Source organism: Tamandua tetradactyla, chromosome 24, assembly GCF_023851605.1.
Source record: "Tamandua tetradactyla isolate mTamTet1 chromosome 24, mTamTet1.pri, whole genome shotgun sequence".
In the NCBI taxonomy this organism is placed as follows: Eukaryota; Metazoa; Chordata; class Mammalia; order Pilosa; family Myrmecophagidae; genus Tamandua; species Tamandua tetradactyla.
This window is the reverse complement of record NC_135350.1, coordinates 50,229,849-50,256,850: the sequence shown is the minus strand read 5'-3', so window position 1 is coordinate 50,256,850 and position 27,002 is coordinate 50,229,849. Positions and strand designations below refer to the sequence as shown.

The 27,002-nt window shown below is 39.3% G+C and overlaps 1 protein-coding gene across 2 annotated transcripts in view; it reads left to right on the top strand.

The window, feature by feature from the left end:
- FRAS1 (Fraser extracellular matrix complex subunit 1) overlaps window positions 1–27,002 on the top strand; it is a 500,829-nt gene that overhangs the window by 294,160 nt on the left and 179,667 nt on the right. For both annotated transcript variants that reach the window (XM_077143064.1, XM_077143062.1), the window contains 2 exons: window positions 3,290–3,430; window positions 7,361–7,504. In XM_077143064.1, the coding sequence (XP_076999179.1) occupies window positions 3,290–3,430; window positions 7,361–7,504 (285 nt within the window). The remainder of the gene's footprint in view (window positions 1–3,289; window positions 3,431–7,360; window positions 7,505–27,002) is intronic.

Here is a 27,002-nt window from a genome sequence, read left to right as displayed (position 1 = left end):
AAGATAGGTACTATGGGAAACAGAATTGAAAATTAGTTTTTGCGCTTAAAAATTAAAAGTTCTCAGTCTAGTGGGGAGGGGGGAGGTTAAATCAGGTTCATTTAAAATGAAGAAAAAAAAAGGTGAAGGAGATTAAGGAAATGAATAATATTTCACATTCCTATTCATTTGCACCCTTATCACAGTATTCCTACTGTGTGTCCTAGAGAATGTGGATGTCTACATCATAATTTGAGAGAGATCTTTTTAATAAAAGCTTTTCCGACATGAAAAGCCCGAAAACTTTGTATGTTGTGAAAGTAGGGATGCTGCGCCACTTTTTGAATCATTAGAGACGAAAAAGGAAGTTGTATTAGTAGCTTGAAATTTAAATAGAAAAATGGAATGAACATGTTTTAATTGTTTTAGGTACAGTTTTTTTCTAGAATCAGGTTCACTGAACTTCATAACCATCAAAAGAAACTTTTACTTCTTAAGTGGCTCAATTTTCCTTTCTCAGAGATATCCTTAGCCATCAGCTGGAAGGCCATTCTCTAAAAATGCAGTATTATGTAGAAGAATATTCATAGAACTACTTTCAAGTCTCTTAGATATATACTTTGTAATGGATCTAGTTTTCCTAGAAGTATCTTAGACTTCAGATCAGAACTCCTGCTATGAAATCAGCTTCAGAGAATGATCAAACCTCATAAAAGTAATTGAAGTAGTGTGGATATTTCCAAACCAGCACAGAATTGAAGTTTCATGAGTTTTTTTTGTTAATACAAAAGCCGGGTGCATGGGTAGTTCAGTGGCTAGAATGCCCACTTTTCATGCGGGAGACCTGGGTTCGATTTCCAGACCATGCACCCCAGAAAAAAAAAAAGATGCAAATGCCTATACTTGAAGAAACAGAGCGTTATAGAGAAGTAGACGCTTTGGGAGTATGGTCACCCTGCATATCCTTTTCCCCTCCCATGTGACAACTAATTAGCTCATTATTTGCTTCCTAAACATTTCAGTGGAGATGATTCTGAAGTCTGTTGGGGTGATGCTCAGTAGAATATATTTCTAAAATCTAGTGGGTAGCTAAGTAATGGTAGTGCATCTGCAGTGCTCTTTAGCAAAGAGAAATTTTCTCAGAATTCTTGGCTCACCAACCTTTCAACTTGTTTATCTTATTTGCTTTCCTGTTCCGTGTAATTAACTAATAACCTTTATGAGCCAGACTATCACACTGACTTTGTCACCAAATGAAATGAAATATGTTCTGTGCTCATAATGCATTAATTCATCTTTTCCCCAGCTTCAATTCTACCATGATATGCTTTGGTTTCTATTTATTAGGGAGGTATAACAGGAAGAGCTGGGGATTGTAGCAATCTTGTAAAGTCTAATATAAACATATTGGTATTATCATAGGTATGTTTAAATATGTAGAAAATATTATGTCGCCTCACATTGCTTCCCCAAATCATCCTGGAAAGCTTTGCATTGACAATAAAACAACTATTTCTTGAGTTATTGCCAGCTGACTTTTCATTATATGCTGTTTCACACTGTACTAAACATGTCTTAAATAATGGGCTAAAATGTTCCTTTCTTCTATAATATTTGTTTAAGCATAGGTTTACCTGTCTCATTTTGACCTTTAAGGAAATAGATTCTCATTGATTCTGAAAATACTTGTGAAAAAACTCCCTAACTGTGACTTGTGTTAATAGAGCTGTTAACAAGACAATCTAAAAACAAAAGACAAATTAATTAAGAAATATGGGGCTCAAGGACATGTTTTTCACAAAGCAAAAATTTTTGAACAGGTGTAACTCTCTGAAGTATATCCACAGATGATAACCACAATATTTGTCAACAAGGAAGGCAAAAACACTGCCCAATCAGTGTGTGCACTGGCTTCAGCTCAGGAGCAGGGGCCTGGGGTCCTCCTTGTGCAGGAATTAAACCTTTGGGTGCAGAGTTATTGGTGGGGCAGAGTCCTAAGGGGGGTGCGCAAGGCTGCAGGGGAGCAGTAGAGTGCTAATTCAGTAGCCATATCCCAACCTGTATGGAAGTAGCTCAATACTTTAACAACCAGTAATGTTGGACCAAGCCATCCTAGTTGGATATTGGCCTCAAATGTATCAAAGATCGTATATTACATACTTTATTGGAAGATGGTCGAAACAGTGAAACCTCAGTGCTGTAAAGTCACATCTGGTTCTTCCATGTCTCCTGGCCTTTCTGGGTTTTTGGTAGAGGAGGCAGAAGAGGCAAAAAGAAGACTCAGAGGGTGTCCTTGCAGTCACATGATCTTGTCCTTCGGCCGGAAGGAGGCCTGAAATGCATGGGAACATCTGCGTGTGTGCACAGCATCTGGACCTACTTGAAGCTCAATAAAAAAAAAAATGAATGAATGATTGGAGGAGAATAGCTGGGTACTCTTGGGAAATGACACATATCTGCTTTATCCTTCGAGGTCTGATGTAGGCAAACATTTTTTTTCTTTTTGCTTCTACCATTCACCTTTTACCTGTGTGTACTTGGAACATACCATGGAATGTTAATAATTGTAACTAAGATTTATTAAACACATTCTTTGTGTCTGACACTATTCTTAGAACTTTGCATGCATCGGCCCAATTAGTGTCCACAACACTACATGCAGTATGCATTGTTTATATGCTCATTTTATAGCTGAGAAAGCAGGTACAGTGAGAAATTAAGTAATTTATTCAAGGTCACACAGAGCGTCGAGGCACCACTTTCTCCATGCTGCTCTCTGTCTCTTCTTCATTGTTTTCCAGTTACTTGTTTTTCTATGTCTGTTGTTGCAACTAGTTTGAGCAGCTAATTCTTCTCATCTCTATGTGTCCAAGCTCCATCATAGAGGAGGCACCATATAAATCTTTGTAGAATGAATATGTAAAGCTTCTACCACTTCTTCTCTTTACTGTGAAACTACCATCTACTGATGATCTAGGAGCTGTTCTAAAGAGAGAGACCTTTTTTTTTTCAGTTTCTGTTCTTTTTTTGGCATTCTCTGAGAATGGGAACTGGGGAAAAAAAAGAAATATCTAACTCTGCAAATGGTTATTTCTGTTTTGTGGCGTTTGCCCCTTACTTAACCTGTGTTACACAAATGCTCACTTTGCAGATTGCCTTTAGAAAGAAGTATGCGAAACGTGTCCCCTGAGGAAAACCAAGTGAATGCATGACTTACTCCCATCCAGGAATGTTAAAGTGAGTGACAGAGCTACTATACTTGCCATGGATGATTTTCCTGATTGACTCCTCTGTTTTATCTTTCTCTCAGAATGTCATCAATCCTGTTCTGGGTGTGCAGGAAAGAGCTCCCAAAACTGCACAGCCTGCCAGCCTGCCCAGGTGCTATTAGATGGGCGGTGTCTCTCCCGGTGCCCAGATGGATACTTTAATCAGGAAGGGAGTTGCACAGGTAAGCATGCAACATGCTGGGGCATATTCCCTATGCCCCTGTTTTGTCTTCAAATTTCAGCCAGACACTGATTAAAACCTTGGGTGGAACCATAAATCCTTGTCTTGAATTTACAGAAGTAAAGGTAAAAAGTGAGGGGAACAAGAAAGATTCTGTGCTTCCAATAAGACAGCATAGATGAAATGAGAAATTAGAATCTGCTTTACCCTAGACAGTATAATATCTGAAGTATAAAATATTTCCCCATGTGAACTCTGAACTAGGTCTTCTTTTTCTTTTGCCTGGAAGACCATAATCTGAACAGATAACTTCCCTTTGTAGAATAAATAATGACCTTTATGTCTTATAAGAACCAGAACTCAGTCCACATTTTGTATTTTTGATTATAAAAGGAAATTCTCCACTTATTGCAGAGAATTTGAAACTTCAGAAAGAGATTTTAAAGTGGGGGCTTGGGGGTGGGGAGTCACTGAAAATCACACTTCTCAAAAGTAACAATGTTTAATCTGGTGGTCCAGTTTGCAAGCTGCCGGAATATAGTACACCGGAACCAGAATGGTTTTATAAAGGGGAATTTAATAAATTACAAATTTACAGTGCTAAGGAAGTGAAAGTATTCAAATTAAGGCACCAATAAGAGGCTACCTTCGCTCAAATAAAGGCCATTGTTGCTGATACACCTCTGTCATCTGGAAAGTCACGTGGCTGGCATCTGCTGGTCCCTTCTTCCTGGGCTCTGTTGCTTTCAGCTTCTGATCCTGGGGCCCCTCACTTTTCTTCTCCGGGGCTGGCTTTCATCTCTTGGCTTTCTTGGCTCTCTCAAGGTTCTGGCTTGCTTAACATCTCGTGACAATGTCTGCTGCATGCCAACCATCTCTAAACATCTGTGTCTCCAAGTGTCAGCATCTATGTCAGCTCTGGGCTCTATTGGCTTTGGGGCTTCTGTCATTTCTGTCTTTTCTCCAAAATGTTTCCTCTTTTAAAAGATTCCAGTGAACTAATCAAAACCCACCTGGAATGGGTGGAGTCACATCTCCATCTAATCAAAAGTTAACACCCACAATTGGGTGCATCACATCCCCATGGAGATAATCTAATCAAAATATTCCAACTTACATTATTGAATCAGGTGTAAAAGAAATGGCTTGCCTCCACAAGATGGAATCAGGATTGAAACATGGCTTTTCTGGGAGTACATAACACTTTCCAACCAGCACACCTGGTGACGTGTTTCTTTTTGTTTACCTTTTGTGCATACTGTTACATAGTTGAAAAAAATTGGAAATATATTTTAAAAGTACTTTTGTAAACGTTGTCATGAATAATTTCCCATGTAATGAACAATTCTCATGGCTACATACCATTCCATTTCTTTTCATGTAAGAAGTGAAGGAAGGACTTGGAATTTGGGAATTGAGACACTTAAATGCCAGAGAGGCATTTTACTTTGTCTCTTTCAGTTAGGTTCTGTTCTGGAATTTACTTAACCAGCCACACAAAATTAGTGGCTTAAGACAACAATATATTATCTTTCACAGTTTTGTAGATTGATGGGCTCAGTGGTACAGTTCTCTATTAGAGTTCTGTAAATAGGTTCTTCAATGACATGGGTTGGGCAGATATCTCTCAATTTTGGGGGCCTCTTTTTTTTGCTAGTTGGGTTTCCTTATAGCATGGCAATCTCAGGTAGTCAGACTTCTTATAGATTAGCGTTATTCCCCAGAGTGAATATTCCAAGAGACACAAACAAAAGCTACAAGAATTGTTATGACCTAATCTCAGAAATTATACTTTCACTTCGGCTATATTTTATTGATGAAAGCAGGACAGCCCAAATGTGAGAGGTAAAGGAGTAGAATCTAACTCTCAATGGGAGGATGGCTTATGAATACATAAAGGGAAGAAATTAATCCTGGTCATCTTGAAAATAAACTACCACAGGTGCTAATGCATTTATATAGGATCTGGCATTTAGTGTTAATTCTGTGCAATCCTCAGCCCCACTTCCTTTGGCTACAGCAGAATAAAGCAAAAGTTTAAAGAAGTATTTATTTCCTTCTTGATATGTTAGTCCAATACATTTTTAAGAGCACCTGTATACTTCAGTGACAGAGATCCTAGAAATTACTGATTGAGATTAGTGCAGGACTTTTTTGGAATTAACAAAATACTAAAATTTAAACACCTATTGTAGCATTGTGTTTCCTGTATATGCAGGGGAAAACACATGTTGTAGCATGAGTCTATTTTATTTCTAAAAATAAGCTGTTGAAACCAGTTTATAGGAAAAAGCCCATTGTCATGAATTTGTCTTATTAGGTGGAGCTAGAATCAGTAAACAGGATTTTTTAAATCCTTACAAAATAAATAAATACTTGTTAGATTTATCTAGATTTCTCTTCCAAAGAGGAGATATTGTGGGAACACAAATTTACACAACTGAAGATCAATATTATTTTCTTCTGGAATTTTCTTACTTTTTCTAAGTACCTTTTAAAATCTCTATGTCCCCAGCGTGTTCATCAATGGGCAGTGTCTTCCATTTCTTTGTCTTTAGAATTGTGTTTGAAAGCTGTTTCGATCATTAGCTGCTTTTACTTTAGGTCCAGTTGGTTTTCACATGTATAAAATTGTTGGATGGAGTAAAGTCTGAATAACACTGACTCCTCTCGGTTTGTACCTCTGCCCACTTGAAATCAGCAGATGGATGGTCCCACCGGCAACAGGGCAGTCAGGTCACTAGAAATATTTTGGCAGGGAGGAAAACTTGGGTGGTGGAAATCGTTCTGAGAATGCACATATCTTTTGGACAGGCATTTTCAAAGTTAAGAGCCTCAGGAATGTAGAATGGGGTGATAGTGCTATCGTTCTAATCAGTAGCTCATTTTCCTGCTTGCTTGCTTTTTTTTTTTTCAATAATGTCTTATCTTCTCTTGGCCTCTTGCCAGGAGAAGTGAGAGGCAGTTGACTTGACTTGAAATCTGTGCCTTTGTTTTCCACCAGCTTGTGCCAGCAGGGAATTCTCTGTCATCAGTTCCAGAAAGCTCTACCAAGCCCAAGTCCCTCACCTCCCCTCCTCTTGGACTCAGAAACACTTAGATATACTCGTCCTTGGCAGAGAAATCCTTAAATCTCCTTCCATGTACTTTCTCCTGCTGCCTGCTTTGGCAGCACAAATGCAGCTGCAGTTGCAAACTTCTTTTATTCCTTGCCATCCTTATCTTTATGGCCTGCACCTTAAAGTGACTCACTTGTATTTTTAGATGTAGTACCTCTTGTTAATTTGGTGGTTTTTCTGGGGGAGAACATAGATTTGATTTAATCTTGTTTGAGGAATAAAATTTTGGAACCAGCCCAGAATAGGTTCCAGAAAGAGAACTTTTTCCATTCCATATAATTAAGTACAACTGCTAAAATAGGTATTCAGGTTATGACCTGATGGGAAAGTATGGTTGGGTAGCTGACTCTAGTGAAAATTTTGGTATCACTTGCTGTATGTGATTCTCTCTTTGCCTGCCCGGAATTCCTGAGAAGCAAAATGTCTCCTTCTTCTTTCTCCCTGTCCCATTCTCTCTGTCTCATGAGACTTGTAGGGAGGGGATCTTACCACACTTTTCTGCTTTGTGACTTTGGTCCAAACTTCCTTATTCATGCAGATGAGGATGGTCACCTAGCCCCTGTGGAATGTGTGGTCTATTCCTTAAATTTTATGGTTCTTGATTGCATGTTCTGTTCTTGGACAGAATTCTCATAAACAGCAGAAATGTGCTCTCTCGGTGAGGTCTAAGGGCATGCAGCTTGCTCAGACACCTTCCATAGATGATTAAAGTTCAAAGTCCGTCCAAACATATTTGTAGATTACATTAAATGCATTATGTATTTACCCGCTAGTCTGCTAATTCCAGTCCTGGTTCTGATTTTTCCACCTAGAGTGCCACCCCACCTGCAGGCAGTGCAATGGCCAGTCAGAATCCGACTGTACCTCCTGTCACCCTCATGCCACGCTTGTGGGTGGAAGTTGCAGGACCAGCTGCAAGGAAGAGCAGTTCCTCAACCTCATGGGCTATTGCTCTGGTGAGTAAAATCTCCTAAAGTTTTTTGTTTTTGTTTTGTATTTAGAAATAACTGCTGCTGGGGTTCTTCAAGCCAGCTCTTGTATCAGATTAGGAGCTCTTTGTCAGGAGACATTTCATCTCTTATGTCTAAGAACTCACTTCACTACTTCCTAGAAGGCACCTATAAATACTTGTGGATTCAAATGGAAGCTTCTAATAACACTGAGATTCATGAAAAAACTTAGAGCCTAACATTAGTGAAGACTGAAGTGATGATAATAGTACCTATATGCATTTAGGTACCCTTCACCTTAAGAAAACAAAACCTATTTTTATAGCAGTCACTCCAAAGACTGTCTCCCTCTTTATCTTATATCTTGCCTTTTGCAGTAGAGAACCTTTGCCATCAGCTCCTGACCTGAAAATAATAGAAAGTACGTCAGTTGCCTCAGGAGATGACATTTTTCCTCATTTTGGAACTCACATCTCAAAAAATTATACATTAGAAAAGCAGTCTGGAGTTTGAATAATTGAAGAAGGAGCCATACAGTGTTTGTACTCATCCATCCATTTATACAACAGACATTTTTGAGTGCCTACTAATGATCAGATGCTCAGAATACCAAAAAAGATGAATTATACAATGATCCTCTGCCCTGAAGAAACTTACAATCTGGAGAGAGAAATTTACAGGCTAATATATTTCTCTGACCTTCTTCAAATTGTGGGAGAAAACTTTCAGAGATTTACCTGTAGCAACTGTTTTAACAGATCTGATAGGCTTATCTTAGAGACATGCTGGGATGCTGATGGGCAAAAGGGAAAGGTGAGAAAATTGGGATCTTGTATGCTTGTTACAGAGGTTGACCTGACTGTAGGGCTTGTCTTTGGGCAGGGAGAAGGTATGGCTAGTTGCCTAGTTCACAGTATCCAGCAGGCATATTCAGTCTGGGCTGACACTGACGTCTTAGTTGTCCATTCTGGTGGGCAGAGCACAACAGGACAATGGCAGTGCTCCAAGCCTAGCTGGTGGTGGTGTCACCATGGTTCTGGGCAGTCCATGCATTTTGGTACATGACCCCAGCTAAAGACCAGAGGTTGGAGGCCAAGTCTAAATCCTAGGAAGACTGAACAGTCAAGATCAGGGCTGTAGCTGGAAACTGCTGGAATTCAGTGCAGAATCCCATTTATAGAAACTGTGTAGACATTTTGGGGGCAAGGGAAAGTAGAAGTTCAACAAGTCCAGGCTTAAAACCAATTAGGAACTCTGCCGAGCTGTGTGGTATGAGCCTATTGCCAGAACTGCTGGCTATAGTCAGGTGGGCTGATGGGAGGTATTGGTGCCTGCTGCTGAAAAGGAATCTGGGGCTGAAAGGGATGACTGTTATTATATTTGTCAGCCTAAGTCCAGCTGATTTTTACTGTAGGATATGGAGGAGCAGCTACCATGAGAACTAAGAGGTTCCTGACATGCTTAAAGTATATTAGTGCATATTTATTGAGAACCCACTGAGAGCAAGACACTGAGATTGTTCAGGCTGCTAAAGAGAAGAACCAAAGACACATTAATTATTATACATTAATAAATGGTATAAAGCAGTTTATGGATAATAGTGTAACATATAGATTGGGCTGTAGGAGTTCATAGAAGGCAACAGTAAAAGATATGGAAGACATCATGGAGGAGGTGGAACCTAATATAAGTCCTGAAGAATAGGTAGGATTCCAGAGGACAAAATGGGGTGGGGTGGGCTTTCCAGGTGTGGTTCCATCACAAGACACACCCAGAGTGGTAAAATGGGTGGGCTGTCTACCACCAATGAGTGCTCCAACCAAGCTGAATGTTCCTTTTTGTTAAGGTTTGCATAAAGCCATATTAGATCAATGGTTGCTGGAACCAGAGTATAGAGAACCCCAAATTCCAGATCAAAAAGTTTGGACTGAATCTTGTGGGCAGTAGGCCATGAGAGTTTTAGATAAGACTGTGACTTGACTAAGGCAGGGTTTTAGGCAGGAAATCTGCAAGCTATGTGGAAGGTGGGATGGAGCAAGGAAAGATTATAGTGAGGGAGAACAGTTAGAAGATAGGCCCTGACCTAATCTTTCATAATGGTTTTTCTATGCCTAATTTATTCTCTGTGTGGACACTAAAAATTTTATGCAGGAATATATTTTATAAATAAATGTGTATACAAGGAGATAGGAAAAATTTAATTTTTAATGAGTTCTGATCTCTCCAATGTCCAGAGCCCTCTTCAATAGTAAAATAGGTAATTAGGAGGTGCATTAATTTTTAAGGCTAATAGGGATCCATGAGACTAGAAACTCATGGGACATGGCTGATTGACTCTGGAAGTCTCTGGCTCTAGAAGAGCAGGTCCCATTAACATAAGGTGGAGGGGACAAACCTTGGCTGTCCTGAGAATTAGGTGTGTTAAATAATGGTTTTAAATAAGGTAAATATTGACTGGAGTTTGAAAATCTTTTGTTAGGTAGAAATTGGTGTAACAGTGTCTGTTACAGTAAAATTTGACCAGTAATTTCAACTGTTGATCTTTCAGAAAAATGCATTGACCCCAAAGTTGACTTTTTCAATGAACCATCTCTCTCTTCTTTTTGTAGCACTGCAATGCATTCTTGCACTTATTGACTCATCAAATATTTATTAAATGCATTCTCCATGCCAGGGTTGTGTTATGCTCTAAGGATGCAAAGATGAATAAGCTCTAGTACTTGCATTCAAGAAACATATAGTTTAGTGAATGAAGGGGATGCATGAGCTGTGAGATTACTGTGATCATGTGTACTCAGCCCAGGATATTAGATGAGCCTGTGGGAAGAGAACCTGCTCCAGACTGTAGGGAGGGGCGTGTGGAATGGGTAGTGGAAGCTTTCTGGAACGTGGACCAACAGAGATGACTTTGAAGGGTGAGGAAGAATTAGAAAGAGGAGTTTGGGGATTCGGAAGTCAGGGCATTCCAGGCAAAGAAAACAGTCTAAAGGATATAATTTATTCAGGCGCCAACAAACAGTTAAGTGGAATGCAAGCCCTGAAATTGGGAGTTGTGAGTCCTGAGCAGGAACTAAGTAGGGGCCAGATCATGAAGGATTTTTGTATGTTCACAAAAGAGAATTTATGTTATCATCAAGGCTGTGAGGATCCTCTATGGGTTTTTGGGTTTTTTTTTGTTTTTTTCTGCAATATTTTTTTATTGAAATATAATAATCTAAAGTGTATGATCAGTAGTTCAAAGTATCATCCTAAAGCTGTGCATTCATCCCTACAGTCAATTTTTGAACATTTTCATTACTCCAAAAACAACAAAAATAAGAATAGAAGTAAAAGTAAAAGATCCTATAAATCCCATGCCCCCTATTGTTTTTTTTGTGTGTGTCTTTTTTTTTTTTCTTACCTGTGCATACACTGGATAAAGGGAGTGTCAGTCACAAGGTTTTCACACTCACATATTCACACCTTAAAAGTTATTCAGTCATCTTGAGGAATCAAGGCTATTGGATTACAGTTCAACAGTGTCAGGTATTTCCCTCTAGCTCCTCCAGTACACCAAAAACTGAAAAGGGATATCTATATACTACATTAGAATAACCTCCAGAATGACCTCTCAGCTCTATTTGAAATCTCTCAGCCATGGAAACTTCATTTTGTCTCATTTCTCTTTCCCCCTTTTTGTCAAGGAGGCGTTCTCATTCCCATGATGCCTGGGCCAGGCTCATCCCTGGGACTCCTGTCCCGCTTTACCAAGGAGATTTACACCCGTGGGAGTCATTTCCCACAAAGCAGGGAGGAGAGTGGGCTCACCTGAGAGGTGGCTTAGAAAGAGAGAGGGAGAGGTTTTTAAGCGGGGGAGAGCTGTCCTCACATTCCTCATTCCTCATAAGAGAAAGATCTGTTGGAAGATTGGGGGAAAAAAAGCTGGAGACAGAAAGATCTTTAGAAGAGAGTTGCAGGAATCCAGATAAGCAATAAAGGCCGTTGGTGAGAAAATTGCCAGAGGAATGAAGAGAAGGGGGTATGGCTTCATTAAGTATTAGTGAAATATTAGGTTGGCCCATATGAAATTGTTGCTTTATGGGCCAAAGTGGTCAAATAGTGGCAATTTCATGTGAATCAGCCTAATAAAGGTAACAGAACTTGGCAGTCTCTCAGGTGTGGGGTTTAGGGAAAAGGAACTTCATGGATGGTGTGCTGGTTTGAAAGGATATATGTCCTCTAGAAAAGCCATGTTTTAATCTAAACCCCATTTTGTAAAGGCAGAATAATCCCTATTCAATACCGTATGTTTGAAGCTGTAATCAGATAATCTCCCTGGAGATGTGATTTAATCAAGAGTGGTTGTTAAGCTGAATTAGGTGATGACATGCCTCCTCCACCCATTTGGCCAGATCTTGATAAGTTTTGGGAGTCCTATAAAAGAGGAAACATTTTGGAAAATGAGAGAGATTCAGAGAGAGCAGAGCAGAATGACATAGCCACAAGATGCTGAGTCTACCAGCCAGCAACCTTTGGAGATGAAGAAGGAACATGCCTCCCGGGGAGCTTCATGAAACAGGAAACCAGGAGAGAAAGCTAGCAGATGATGCTGTGTTCACCATGTGCCCTTCCACTTGAGAGAGAAACTCTGAACTTCATCGGCCTTCTTGAACCAAGGTGTCTTTCACTGGATGCCTTAGATTGGACATTTCTATAGACTTACTTTAATTGGGACAATTTCTTGGCCTTAGAACTGTAAATTAGCAACTTATTAAATTCCCCTTTTTAAAAGCCATTCCATTTCTGGTATATTGTGTTCCAGCAGCTAGCAAACTAGAACAGATAGATGGTTTCTAGGTTTCTGGGTAAGGAAATATGAGGGTTAGGACTAATATTTACCAAGTGCAGGAGTAGGTTTGAAAGGCAGTGAGGAAGGTGATGTGTTTGATTTTGTACAAGCTGAATTTGGGATGACAGTTGGACGTCCAGGGATAGCCTCCTCTGGGAAGAGGCTGGAGGTATACATTTCTACAGTTTCTTTTTGTAGCCATCAGGACCTCATCCACTATCTTCATTTCACCCTAAACCTAAGGTCCTGGCCTTTTTTTTGTAACCAAAGTGCTGCCCCGAGTTATAGTTAACCTGATGGAATGCTTAGATGACTTTTATCTCAAAACTCAGGAAGTTGTTGAAAGAAGCTGTGTGATGATAGACAAAGCAGTACATAATCCACCCCATTCAATGTCATCAGTGGAATGCACTTTTACTATCCTTGGGAAGTCCTGGCACACTGGAAGCCATGGAGAAGGACCCTCTCTGCTCTCTCTAGCAGATAAGTGCCTTGCAGGGTGGTAGGATTTATATATAAGGTTTTTTCTCTACCTGCGCTATAACTAAGGTCATCATCAGAGACCTCTTAATTGCACTCAGCTGTTTAAGAAAGAAAATCACACCTAATCTATCACACAGACAAGAGTAAACACATCCTGGGAACAGATCCAATAACTCACTGTATGGTCACATATGTGTGAGTTTTTCCCTTCAGATCTATCAAAGTGAGTATATAGTTTGTGAGATTTAGGCCAAGACTGAAGTCTTTCACCCAAGATAAATGAACTGAGACAATAGGCAAGAGTGGATAGGATTGCAGCAGACATGGTTAAGTGAATAAATAAATGAACAAAACCAGTTCAGGTTGGACATATTTAAGAACCTGGGAAGGAGCTAGAGCTATCTGAGTTTTATTCTTTATGAACATTTTTATTTCCTTACTTTTTCAGCCAAATCTCGGCAACATTATCAAAAATTCCAAAGCCTGGGGTGCTTTCTCCATTTGTCTTTCTCAGCCAAAACCTTTCTTTGTTCAAAGCAGAGGGTGAGAATTAGATAAGGACCTGAGGGAGAAAGGTCCAACATTGCAGCCTTAAGCTTTGTGGAATGTCTAATGGACTGGCTGTACTTTGAGTTCTAATGCACAAAAGGAGATAATGCTGAAAGAGAAATGACTGAGATAGGAAATGACTGAAAAAAAATGCAAACAGCTAATTTGTTAAGGTGGTGGAATGTTAGGTGATTAAAATTTTCTGTTAGTTGCTGTTTATGTAATAATTTTTAAAATGCTGGTTTACTTTGTTCATGAATCTGTGCCATAATATAAGCAAAAGAAGACAAGTGTCAGTGAAGAAATATCACTGAGCATTTTCATATTTGTATTCCATGGAACCAGTGTTCTAAATGATGGTTAATAAATGGAATATGCCTAGAAGACTCTTAGCCAAATAAATCTGGCAACCTCTCAGATAAAGTAGAGCAAATTTCTTTACTGCAGGATTCTCAGAACCTTAAATAAGTATAAAAGCACTGTGAATCTCTCAAATGGAGGAGACAGGGCATTGTTTCCCAAATATTTAATTGCAGAATCATTTCCCCCATCCCAGACCTTTTTTTTATTATAGCCTATCAGAGAGCTAACAATGATTTACATAGTCATCTTTGAGAAACTCTCTACTAACTAATGTTAATATTAAAATAATTTGTTCACAGTCTCTTTGTTCACAGTCTTTGAAGGTAAAATCAGAGTCAGAACCTGTACTCAGACTGTTTACTTCCTTCCTTCCTTCCTCCTTCCCTCTCCCCCTTTCCCCATCCCCCCATCCCTCCTTTGGTTCTTTCCTCCTTCTGTTTGTGCACAAGCAGAAGGGTCATCAAGGAGGCGTAGGCTTTACACCCTTTTGCCTGTTGAAAAGCACTGAAGACCAATCAGTAATTATGCTCCAGTGTTGGATTTGAGAAGTGTTTTCTCTCCTAGTGGAACCGTTTGTTGAATGATCAGAAAACCTGTTAACATTTTCCTTCCAAATCATAAAAACTTTTCAAGTCCCTTCCATGTTTTTCTCCTTTTGTTGTCTTTATTTCTGAAAGAAGAAGGGTCCTAAGAAATTGGCAAAGAAAGTAGAAATGCACAGATCCAAAGAGCAACAAATCATTTTTAAAAAAAAATAGGTGACTACAAATGCAGCAGTGAATAATGAATAAAACCAGTTCAATTTGGACATTTTTAAGAACCTGGGAAGGAGCCCTACATGCGCCAATATACCAGTACTATGCCTCCATTCACAGTGACTTGATGACTGAGAGGTGTGAACCAATTCTGTTTTACAGTCCCTTTTGTCAGGTGGGTGAGGTGGGTTGGCATCTTGCTGTAGCTGCTCCTGCAATTATAAGGTGAAAGGAAGGAAGGAAGCAAAGTTTAATCATAGCAGTTACTATTTTATTTTAATCCCCCAAATCCTACACATTTATCCTTCGTGACCTGACTCAAATTTTTTCCCTTCAAGACAGCTTCCTCTTGGCCTTTCCCACATTGTAATTCCTAGTATACTGACTGTTTCTACCAGTTACCTTTGGCATTGACTAGCTTATGTTATCTTGAGTGATCTTTTCATGGGTCTCTGATCTTAGGTGACTGTTCTGAGAGCTTATTATATTGCAAGCACTGTGCTAATTGGTTTGAATGCATTGTATCCTTTAATATTCACAGTGATCCTCCAGGGTAGGTACTAATGTTATTCCTGTTTTACATGTGAAGAAACTGAAGCATAGAAAGGTTAAGTAACTGCTGAAGATGCCAAAAGTAGAAAGTAATAGAACCAAGATTTGAACCTAGAGAGTCTGATTACAGAATCCATCTGCTTAACCATTTTGTTGTCCCCTATGATACCTTGTACAGTCTACTACATACAAGAGGGACTCGAAAGACTTTTTGATTGGTGGATTAAAGGATAGACTGGCAGGGACTGGTATGGCAAATTTGGTAACTTAGCTCTTGGAAAGAGTTGCAAGAGCTTAGCAGTCTGTTTAAAAGCTAAAGAAGATGATTTAGACTTCCAAGTGACATTGTTTTTATTGTGGCTTATCCTTATTAAATAAATCAACTTTAAATAAAGCATTCATGCATACTAAATTTTAACAATTTGTATCACTCCACATTTACTCACAATCTTTTTCAGTGGATACACTGCATTTTTCATAATTGTAGTTAACAGTGACAGGCTAATTTGTTTGCTTTTTTCTCTTAAATATCACTTTAATTTACGTACATGTGCTGGCAAATATTGGAAGAATCCTCATAATTGTCATTTTAAATTGCTGAATAGCATTATATTATGCATGTATAAATCAGTTTGGCCACTTTTCTATTGTGAACTTTGGAAATAACTAGCAGGAGATAGACTTGCTGCTTGGTTGGTAGATTGAATATGACTCCCAAAGCTACAGCTGTGACTAGATCTGCCTTCAGGTTATTGCTAATACTAGTGGTGTCTTTGTGACCCATTATAATTTTCAAACTATTTTCTCACATGTTCTCATTTGGTCCTCTTGAGAACGCTTCCTACAGAAGTGGGAAAACTAGACCTTACCATTCCCATTTTGTTGACCAAGGAATTAAGACTAGCACGTAGATACTGCCAAGAAATGTTGTGTTGAGCAAATGACTCAAATTGGTGTCCTAATCCTGAATCCCCTTCTAAATGCATCATGTTGTAATTATATCAAGGATTTTTCCTCTGTGATCATATTTTAGTTGTTATCTCTTTTTTTCTCACCTCCCTTCTCATTCCTTCTGGTCCTGTTCTTCTATCTCTATATTTTTTCACTTTTCTTGTAATTTCTTTTTTTTTTTCACCCTTGCTTCTTTATGTTCCTTGTCTTTTTTGTGTGTGATGCGCTTTCTTTTCTTATGCCTCATTTTGTCACTGTATCTCCTATTACTTGAACTATGAACTGCATATCCAGGCTCTCTTTGGAACTTTCAGTGATTATTTCTTCCTTCTTCTCCCAATTTGTGTTTTATTTAAGAGACCACAGGTTTGCTTGAAGGAAGATTAAATATTTCAAAGCATTTCTTTTCTTTGAACTTTTCCTTTCCGATAAAGAAACTGAACTGTGCTTACATTGAAGCCTCTTTAAATTAAAAAACAAACGGACAAATAAAGAAAACACACAACAAATGTGCTTTTCTCCTTTGTGAAGTTTTGTAAAGAAGTGTCTTAACTGGCTTTAGTAATGACAGAAAAACCTTATTTATGAACTTTCAACTCAGTAATACTCCCAGTTGAGTCAGGATTGTTGTCTTCCTAAGAACTAAAGGACAGGGCCCGAACTGCAAGAAGACTTCTGAGGATATATAAAAGCACAGACTTAGAGGTTATCCTCTTCAGTTTTAGAGATAGCAAAACTGTTAAGGCCACACTTACCTACTTTTTTGAAAGATATGTTCACCTCTGTGGCTTTATTGCAATAGAAAAATAAAGTGACATATGCAAGCATGAATAAAGTAGCAAAGAACTGATTTGAGCCTATTATAATGAATAATAGCTAATGCTTATTGAGCACTTACTATGTGCCATTTGTTTCCATAAATTATTTCATTTAATCCTGACTCCAGCACTTAGAGGTCATTCCTACAATCTCTACTTTATAGGCCATGTGAGAGAGATTAAAAGCATTGACCAACTTACCCAAAGCTGGTAAGCAGACAGTGCCACTCCAGAGTATACGCATCAGACCATTTCATGTCATCTGCCTTAATCACCTGTTCAAGCTTCAGTACGACCCTCTCTGTTTCTCGGCAATCCTTTTAATTATCTTTCTGATGCTTTGTGGTATTGCCCACCGTGGACTTCCCATGTGTACTCTCGACACTCTCATCAGGTCTCACTTGGCTGTCTTCACTCTCAGTCTACAATCATGCTTTCTTTTTTATTTAGAAGATTAACATCATCTTTTCCTTAAATCACTGTGTAACTTCTACTTACCTCTTTTTCTTCATTCCTTCCTTTGAAAAAGGAGCCCCCTCACCCTTGCCAAAGCCTCCACTGGGACCCAATGCCTTTCTATTCCTGTCTTTCTTCCTGAGCTGATCTCAGGAAGTCATTTTGCCTTCTGAATATGTTGCTGGATTCAGCTTCCTCAGTTCTTGGCCATGCCTTGAGAAATAATTCAAGGGCACAGCACAGAGAGTAAGCAGGTGGAAAATTTTTGGATATGCATGTGGAAAGGAACATGTGGACACTCTCACAAAGAAAGAAGCGAGAGGCCCCAACACTGTGGGGGTAACCTGCTTTTATAGATTTTTATTCCTTTTGTAATTTTTATTAACTATTTCACTATGCTTTGTGGTACACTTTCTCATACCTTTAACAAACAAGTTTTAAAAGGGGATTATAAAGATTTTCTTCTCTACTGGAATTTGAGACATGGGCACAATATAAGTGACAAGGCCTTCTCAGGTCCTTGTCTTGATAGAGAGAGACAAACATCTGGGCACAGGGAATTTCTGACTACTTTCCCTGTCTTTTACAGGCTGGAGGATGATATTGTAATTGAGAATACCATTGGAGGTCTATGCTTTTCCATCTTTTAACTTATATCAACTGTTGGCATTTCCCATTTCCTCTGGAAAAGGATATGGAAGAGCCTCCCTAGTGCTAGTGTGACCATGTGGTGTCCCAATGTGTTTCAGACCTGGGCATTTACCTCCCCACCAGCCCAATCTCTTGGGAACATGAGGAATACAGTTGCTGGGCATCCAGAACACCTTTCCTGAGAGATATCTGGACCTACACTACAGAAGAATTTCAGGACAATGTTCTCGAGGAGTGGTTCCTCTCTGCCTGCTCAATCTCTTGGGAACAGGGAAGTAAAATCACCGGTTCTTTCCAGGATGTTTCTCCTTGGGAGATGATTCAACCTACATTCCTGAGGTGGGGGCACTTGCCCCACCCAAGAAAAGTCTAGGACAACACTCCTGGGAATACCTTTGTCCTCTAGTTTCCTGTTTCCTAAGTGCTAAAGAGTGAGCATAATCTAGAAAGAAGGGAAGCTTTATATTCAGCCACAATGGGTCTCAGTCTAATGAGCAAGGCCTGAAGGGGAGACACTCCCATTGGAAAATACCCAATTCCTAGGCATAGACCACAGGTGACTCCCTAGAATGCTAAAGAGGACACCTTGTTTGGTACAAGAATCAAAGGTGACTCCTTGTGTGGTACAAGAATCCCTAGCCCAGAATCCTTTGTTAGAAAAGGTGAAATATCTGGCATTGAAAACCAGACAGAAATGGAGACTCTCATGGAAGCAGGGGAGAGGACCTCTGTTGAAGAGGTGAAAGGAGGAAGAGATCCAGGAGAAGGAAGTGTCTGAAGGGCAAGGAAATCTTTTTAGGCAGGTGAGGCTGAAGAGGTGGTCCTCAGAGACAAAAAAAGGAGACAGTGGGGTGGGGGTGGGGGAGTCTTTGAGAACCAGTAAAGAGAGAGAGAAAGAGGAAAATTGGGGTACTTGATAGGGCTTCCATCAGACTTCTGCTTAACATGGGCAGAAGCTCCCAATCAGTCTCAAGGGCAGTATAACCTGCCACTCTGAGTTTTCTTGGATCTACACAGCATGGAGACAGACTCCTGTCACCTCTAAGGAGGGAGCCAGAGACTCAGAGAAGACCAAGTTTGTGTCCTGGAGAACAAGAGTCCCTAGAGGTATGAGGACATAGAAAAGGATAACAAAGAGGCAAGCAAGGAGAAAAAGCAAAAGCATGCAGCCAAGCCTTCCAGTCATTAGCCATGACTTACCAGTCCAAATAGTCAGAGATAAGTGTCTCCTGGCTGGCTCGCCAAAATATGTTTTCCAATTCAGCTTAATTCAAGGGCACAGCACAGAAAGTAAGCAGGCAGAAAATGTATTAGGTATGCATGTGAGAAGGAATATGTGGGCACTCTCTTAAAGAAAAAGATGGGAGGTGAGAGACCCTGATGCTGTGGAACAATCTACTTTTATAGATTTTTTTCCTTTTCTAGTGTTTATTAACTATTTTATTATTCTTCCCTCATCTGTGGATGCTTGGTGGTAGATGACTCAGGTGGGGACATTTGGCTCCATCTTTCTCCATAGATAGCTTACTCAGGTGGGGTCATTTGGACCCCAGTGGTGTTTATTGCTGTTGTTCTCAGATATCTTTTTCCATGAGGCCTCATCACTCCTGGGAATTTTTTCCTTACTCAGCCAGTCACCACCCTAATTCTAACCCTACCTCAATTACACATTTCATCTTCCTCCTTCCCTCTTGCTCTTTCACTCCCTTCTTTCTCCTTCATCTCCCTTTCCTCTAGGGATTTGAGCATCTTCCATAGACTTAATCCTTATTTCAATTTTCTCCTTAGAGTACATGACAAGTGCACACTTGATCATTTCCAGGCCCTCATTTTCTGTTGGATATCTGTCCCACAGAAATGCCATACTCGAAAGGTTCCAAAAAAACATTCCATCATCATGCCCCTCCCTGTCCCCCAGCACCTTTTCTTCATTTTTTTCACTTTCTTGTCCACCCACTACTAATCAGTGCAATACAAAACCTTTGTTATACCTGTTTCCTCCCTACCTCCATACCTTATAATCACTACTAATTAGATCCTGTAAATTCAGTCTTTGCACTAGCTCTTGGATTCATTTCCTTTTCTGTTTCTGCTGTGAGAACTCATCTTTCCCAGATGATAGCTTTGGTTTTTTTCTAAGACTCTTCCCCACCAAGACTCTCCCTACTCCTTCCAAGGAAGGGATCTTCTTGAAGATCAGCTGTGGCTTAAAAAAGCATTATTTTATGGTCAAAACTTATTGATGATGTCCCATTATCTACCAGATTAAGTGTGAATTCCTCACTAATTTTCAGTCCCAGGCCGATTTTTACCTACCTTTGTTTTTTTTTTTTTTTTTTTTTTTTTTTTTTTTTTTTTTTAAAGACAGAGAGAAGGAAGGAAGGATAGAAGGAAGGAAGGAAGGAAGAAAGGGAAACATCTTTAAACATTTTCTTGTTTTATTGTATTTTGTTTCTTTGTTTTTGTTACATGGGCTGGGGCCGGGAATCGAACCGAGGTCCTCCGGCATAGCAGGCAAGCACTTTGCCCGCTGAGCCACCGCGGCCCGCCCCCTACCTTGGTTCTTGAGATCTATCCATCCTGGATGCTCTTTCCCACTCTACACGGCACCTCCTGTGTGCCCTTGCATTGCTCTTGCCTCCCAACTAGGATTTCTCAGCCAGCACCATTTGCAAACTTTAAATAAACATGCAAATTCAAGTGCCCCTTACTCCCTTGGATAAACTATTTTCTGGTCATCCTTTGATTCCTTATTGCATTTTAGGTGTTACTTTCTTCGGACACTTACATCCTTGTCATCCCTTCATAATCTTCTTGGGGAAAGAGTCTGAATCTGACTCAATATTCTATCTCCTATAGTACTTTCCATAGTGCCTCACTGTACACTGCTGACTTTCCACTAACGCTAATTGACATGAACTGTTTTTATTTTGGTGGTAAACCAAGAATAAGACATAAACTGACAGGTGGCAAGATACAGGAAGGACGTCAAGGTACATGGGCAGGAGTGGGGCTCTTGTCACCTGTCAGCACCAAAACAGAGGAGAGAGCTTTGCTCTTTGCTCTTGCATTTGATTTTGCTGATTGCTCCCTCCTTTTTCCAACTGTCTGCTTCCTTCTCTTCTATCCCAGCATCCATAACACACTGGCAAGTTTGTCAACACTAAGTAGAAATCAAACTCCATTGTGTTAAGGTCAGTCTATTGTAGCGTTTTCTTGTTTGGTTAGTATTTTTTTTTTTTTTTTTTTTTTTTTTTTTTTTAAAGGAAAGACAGAGAGAAGGAAGGAAGGATAGAAGGAAGGAAGGAAGGAAGAAAGGGAAACATCTTTAAACATTTTCTTGTTTTATTGTATTTTGTTTTTCCGTTTTTTGTTACATGGGCTGGGGCCGGGAATCGAACCGAGGCCCTCCGGCATAGCAGGCAAGCACCTTGCCCGCTGAGCCACCGCGGCCTGCCCTCTTGTTTGGTTAGTATTTTAAAGCTAAAACAATAACCACGCAAACACTGAGAAAAAGAGACACTTTTGTTCATTTCTTTTGTTTGTTTGTTTGGTTTTATTATTTTTGTGCTGATTCAGAGCCTCAGCAAAAAAAGCACATAATTTATGAGTTTGAGGGTGGAGGGGACCAAAATAATGATGATCAGAAGGTAAAGTTAAGATGCTTCTTTCTTTTCAACCCTATGTATGTTAATTTTGGCTGGCTTCTGTACTTATCTCACAAAGTAGAACCCCATCAATTTTAAAAGAAGCACCAGAACACATATTCCACACTTTTAAGGGCCCTAAGTTTCAACATGAAATAATTTCTTTTTTGACCTGGTGAGGAACAGCTACATGTGCTGATTATTTCAACCACTTCTGAATGCACATAATGTGGTTGCATTAAGAACCTAATCCACTGACAGGACATTATTAAAAATCTTACTGTGTGTCAAAATTTGTCTTTATAGTCATTATTTATCAGCTAAGGAGTCACTGCTCCATAAAACCCACATCCAAAGTCATTGCTTTGACAGTACACGCTTATTTTAATATCTTCAAGCTTTTTTGACTTTATTCCAAAGACATGAAAGAAGTCATTTCACCCCTGTGCGCTTCCATCCATCATGATTGTGAGTAATCCTCAGTGAGCCTCAAATAAGAGCCTTTGTGATTTGAAGAAAGCATCACACAGTGATGACCACATGCAATTTCCTCCCAGCCGCAGGGTGACATATTAGAGGATATTGCAGCCGCTGAGTCAAAATATTAATTTTTATCTATTTAAATTTTTAGCATGTCTGCATGCTAAAATATGCTGCCTATTTAGAAAACAAATGGAATCTTCTGCTTGCTTAAAAACAAGAAATGTATTTATTTCAGCTGGAGCTAACACTTCATTCCTAGCCTCCCTTGTAATGTGTTCATTAATTTGCTTGTTTAAAGAGCTAGTTCACTGGGTTTATTAGTAAGCAGACACATATGCAAACATCAGCATACTTCTCTCCTGCCCCCAAATGCTTATACACTAGTGATCTGAAACAGGCAAACATACATACACATATCCTGGGTCTCTTCTTTCCTTGTCACTCATAATGAGTCTTATGTTTAAAGACTCTTCACTGTAATTGAAATCCTGACAAATAAGAATTTGCTTACTGAGTCACAATAATAGGAAGCTGGGAGCTCTTCCCCCAGTGTTCAGAATTGATGCTGTTTTAAAGCATTTAATGAATGCATACTCACCATTTAGACAGATTTGAGGTCAGCCTCCTTTTCTATTATTATCAGGCAGGAAGATCAGATGCAAATGCTTTACCACACAGATGGAGCTTTCAGGATGGGATATTAATCCTTGCACAGACTGCTAGATTGATGGGTTGGAAACTCAGTTCCCCTATTTGGACACTGCAGTCCTGGTACAAATTAAGCAGTAACCGTAGAAACTTCCTCTAGTACATCCTATGACGCTGCTCCAAATACAATCTGTGGGGAGGAACAGGACTGAGGGCGGTGGTGTGGAAGATTTTAGGGACTTAATTCTTGGTTTGTTGGCCTCTCTGAGTATGCTGTCTCTTTTCTTTTTCTTTTCTTTTCTTTTTTTGACATAGGCAGGCTCCGGGACTCAAACCCGGGTCTTGGGCATGAGGGGCAAGAATTCTAACACTGAGCTACCTTTGCATCACCCAGGATGCTGTCATTTTAAGGACACAATTTCTTATGATTGTCAGTGTGGGTCCAGCAAGGATCTGAATTTTGATTAGTCAGCCGGTCACCATCTGCCAAAAATGAGCCAAGAGTTGCCTCCAAATCAATTTAGCCCTTAGAAAGTATGCTTACAGATATTTCTGTGAAGTGACTGGTGTTGTAGCAATTCCCTGGGACACACAGCCACCTCCTGTAATGCCACACCCCTCCTAAATTATGTTTAGATAGTTAATAGTGTAATTAATGCATTTGGTTGGCCATTGGGGTATTTCTGTCTTCATTACCTCAAATTGTAACTGACAAAACAGTACCAAATTATCTCACACACAACCATGTAGTACCCTTTTTCTCTTGGCTTGAAGTAGGTTTTTGAAAACCAGATAGCGTAACTCACGTTGACTTTTGTGTGATCCCCCAAATTCCCCACAATTTCCTAGGATTTTTACTCCAATCATATATTTTCTTTCTTCGAGAAATAGGTAGGCACTACCTAGGTACTATGTACTAACTGATTTGGCCAAATTCCACTTTGCTTTTCTTTTTAAAGGAGTAGTCTTGGAAACTGACAATTTGTGGAAAGGTTTTCTTCCATTCATGACCTGAAAATAAACCACCAGTATGTTATTTTTCTTTATCAAGGGACACCCCAAGATCTCCAATCCCAGCCATGATAATTTTTATGTACCTAGATCATATATTCATTTTCAAAAAAAAACTTTTTATTTTGAAATAATTTCAAACACACAGGACAGTTGCAAAAACAATACATAATTAATATGGAGAACTCGAATATATCTCCTACCCAGACACCCAGATTCACCAACTTTTAACATTTTGTTAAATTTGTTATATCATTCTCTCTCTCAGTCAATCATCTGTTTGATGAGACATTTGAGAGTAAGTTGCATACATCATGCTCCTTGAAACTTAATATTGTCATGTATATTTCCTGAGAACAGAATATTCACTTAGGTAATCTCAGTAAGTACAGTTATGAAGTTTAAAAATTAACATTGATATAAAGCATGCCATCTATAGTCCAACTTTTCAGTTGTCTCAATAATATCTTATTTGGCATTTTCTCCTTCAACATTAGATATAGCTCAGGATCTGGTATTGCCTTTAGTTGCCACTGTCTCTTCAGTTCCTCTTTTTAAAATTGTGTCAACATGTATGCAACATAGCATTTCCCATCTCAACTGCTCCCAGGCATACAATTCAGTGGGATGGATCACATCCATAATATTCTACTATCCTCACCATCCTCCATCATCAACACTTTCTCATCACCCCAAACAGAAACCCTGCACCCATTATATATTAACACCCCATTCTCCCTTCTCCCCACCCTCTTAACCTATACTCTACTTTCACATTCTTTATAAATTTGCATATTCTAATTATTTCATATAAGTGGGATTATACACTATCTGTCCTTTTGTGTCTGGCTTACTTCACTTAACATGATGCCTTCAAGGTTCATCCATGTGTCAGCGTGTATTAGGACACCATTCCTTCTTATGGTTGAATAATGCTCTTTTGTATGTATATACCACATTTTTGTTTATCCATTACCTATTGCTAGGCATTAGATTGCCTCTACCTTTTAGTTATTGTGAAAATGCTGCTATGAACTTTCGTGTACAAATAACTGTTTGAGTCCCTATTTTCAATTTTTGGAGTATATACCTAGAAGTAGGATTGCAGGGTCATATGGTATTTCTATATTTAACTTTCGAGGAACCACCAAACTGTTTTCCACAGTGACTGTACCATTTTACACTCACATCAAAAATGTACTAGTAGTCCTTTATCTCTGCTTCCTCACAACTACTTATTTCCTGTTTGTTTAATACTAGCCATTCTAATGGGTGTGAGGTGCTTTCTCATTGTGGTTTTAATTTACATTTCCCTAATGTTCAATGATTTTGAAAATCTTTTCATGCAGTTATTGGCTATTTTTGTATCTTCTTTGAACAATTGTCTATTCTAATCCTTTACCCATTTTTTAAAAAATTGGGTTGCTTGTTTTTTTGTTGTTGAGTTGGAGGAAGTCTTTATATATTCTGGATATGAAATCAGGAAGTGTGAGTCTTCCAAGTTCTTTTTTTCAAGATGGTTCTGGTTATTTGGAGTCCTTGTCCTTTCATATGAATTTGATGGTTAGCTTTCCCACTTCTGCCAAGAAGCCTATTGCAATAGTATTATTAATTTGCCCAGTCTAACATAAATCCTTGACCATATAGCATTGGATGTCTCCAGAGAATGATCTGGAGGGAGGAGGTAAGAGAGAGTAGTGCGGTGCCCCCCCACCTCCTGTCCAAACAAAGGTTTCATGTTGAAAGCTGAGTATGTTAGGCTTTTCTTGGATTGTTGGTTTTCTACTGTCTCTAATGTCTTCTCCCATCACCAGTTATCTTTCATAGAATAATTTAGTTTTAAACTCTTTAATAAAAACAGAGACTTTAGTAAATAGATAGACAAAAGACACACACACAAAAATTCATAATTGCCTTTATGATAAAATCCAGACTTCTTAACCTGACTTACAAAGTCTTGCAAAATCTGGCCCAGCCAGGACCTAAGAGACTCTTGCTTGCTCTCTAAGATTCAGGCATATTGCACTTTTTTCAGTTCCTTGTAGGCTTCCTGTTCTGTTTGTCTACTAGGTTTTTGCCTAGGCTTTTCCTTCTCCTTGGGATTGTTTCCAGACTTTCTCACCCCTGCCGAGCTCATCTTTCAAGCTCACTCCCCTCATCTCAGTGTCCTCCCTTGATGCCTGGACTGAGTTGGTACCCCTGTTGTATATTTCCATGGCCCCCTACTTGTCCCTGGAACCTTCTACAGAATGACTCCATGCCAGTACTGTGCTCAGTGTCTGCCATATGTCCTCTTACTGCTCAACCCAGCTGCCATCATTTCTATTGCCCTTGCAATGCAGGGTGTGATTTGTTGACAGCCCTCTCTGAATCACAGCACAAGACCACAGTACTCTCAGATTCTTAAAGGATATTCTACCAGGGCTGCCTACAGCCTGTCCTATGTGAGGGGAGGTCAGAGACTGTGAACCATTCCCTCTGTTTTTTCTAATTCTTTTCTTGCTCTCCAGCTTGAAGGATTTTTCTAGGATGGGGTATGGAGATAAAGGGTGGCAGTTGGGGGTGTAGGAAAGGAACTGGTTGTATTAGCCCAGTGTACTTTCAGGCTTGTTTTCATTTTTTGTTTTTTTCTATCTCTCACCTACACCCTGGGCTCTATTAGGAGCAGTGAATTGAATAGCTTTGTAAATCTTTGTAGGTTTTGACATCTTTCTCTGGGAGCACATAAGGGTTCCTGTGCTTCCTCATCTAATGAAGGATAAGATGAGTAAAGAATGCACTGGTTGATGTTTCCAATTATTTCGTAACCTACTCAGTTGTAATTATATATCCAGAGTGATTTTTCCCTACCAAACTGGAAGCTCTATGCATGCAACAGACATTTCAACAGTTTTGTTGTTTGAAAGGAGAGATTTTTAAAATGCTCAACCTTACTTATAATAAGAGAAATGTAAATTCAAACAACAGATTAACACCAATTTTCACCAACCAAAATAGCCAAGATCATCTTCCTATTTCAAAATTACTTAGTGCTGGCAAAGTTATTCTGAACAGTCTCACAAACTATTTGTGGAAATAGAAATTGATAGAAGCTTTCTGAAAAGAAATTTGCAATATCTCTTAAGAATTTTAAATGTGTTTCATGCATTAAAATTGTATGTTCTGGAGTCAGTTTAGATGCCAGGAGTGTGAGCAAAGAACTTAACCTCTTAGAGTATTTTATCATCTATAAGCTGGAGATAACAACATTGCTTATTTCATCTTTTTAAATGAGATAATGCATTTGAAATAATTAGTACAGTGCTTGGT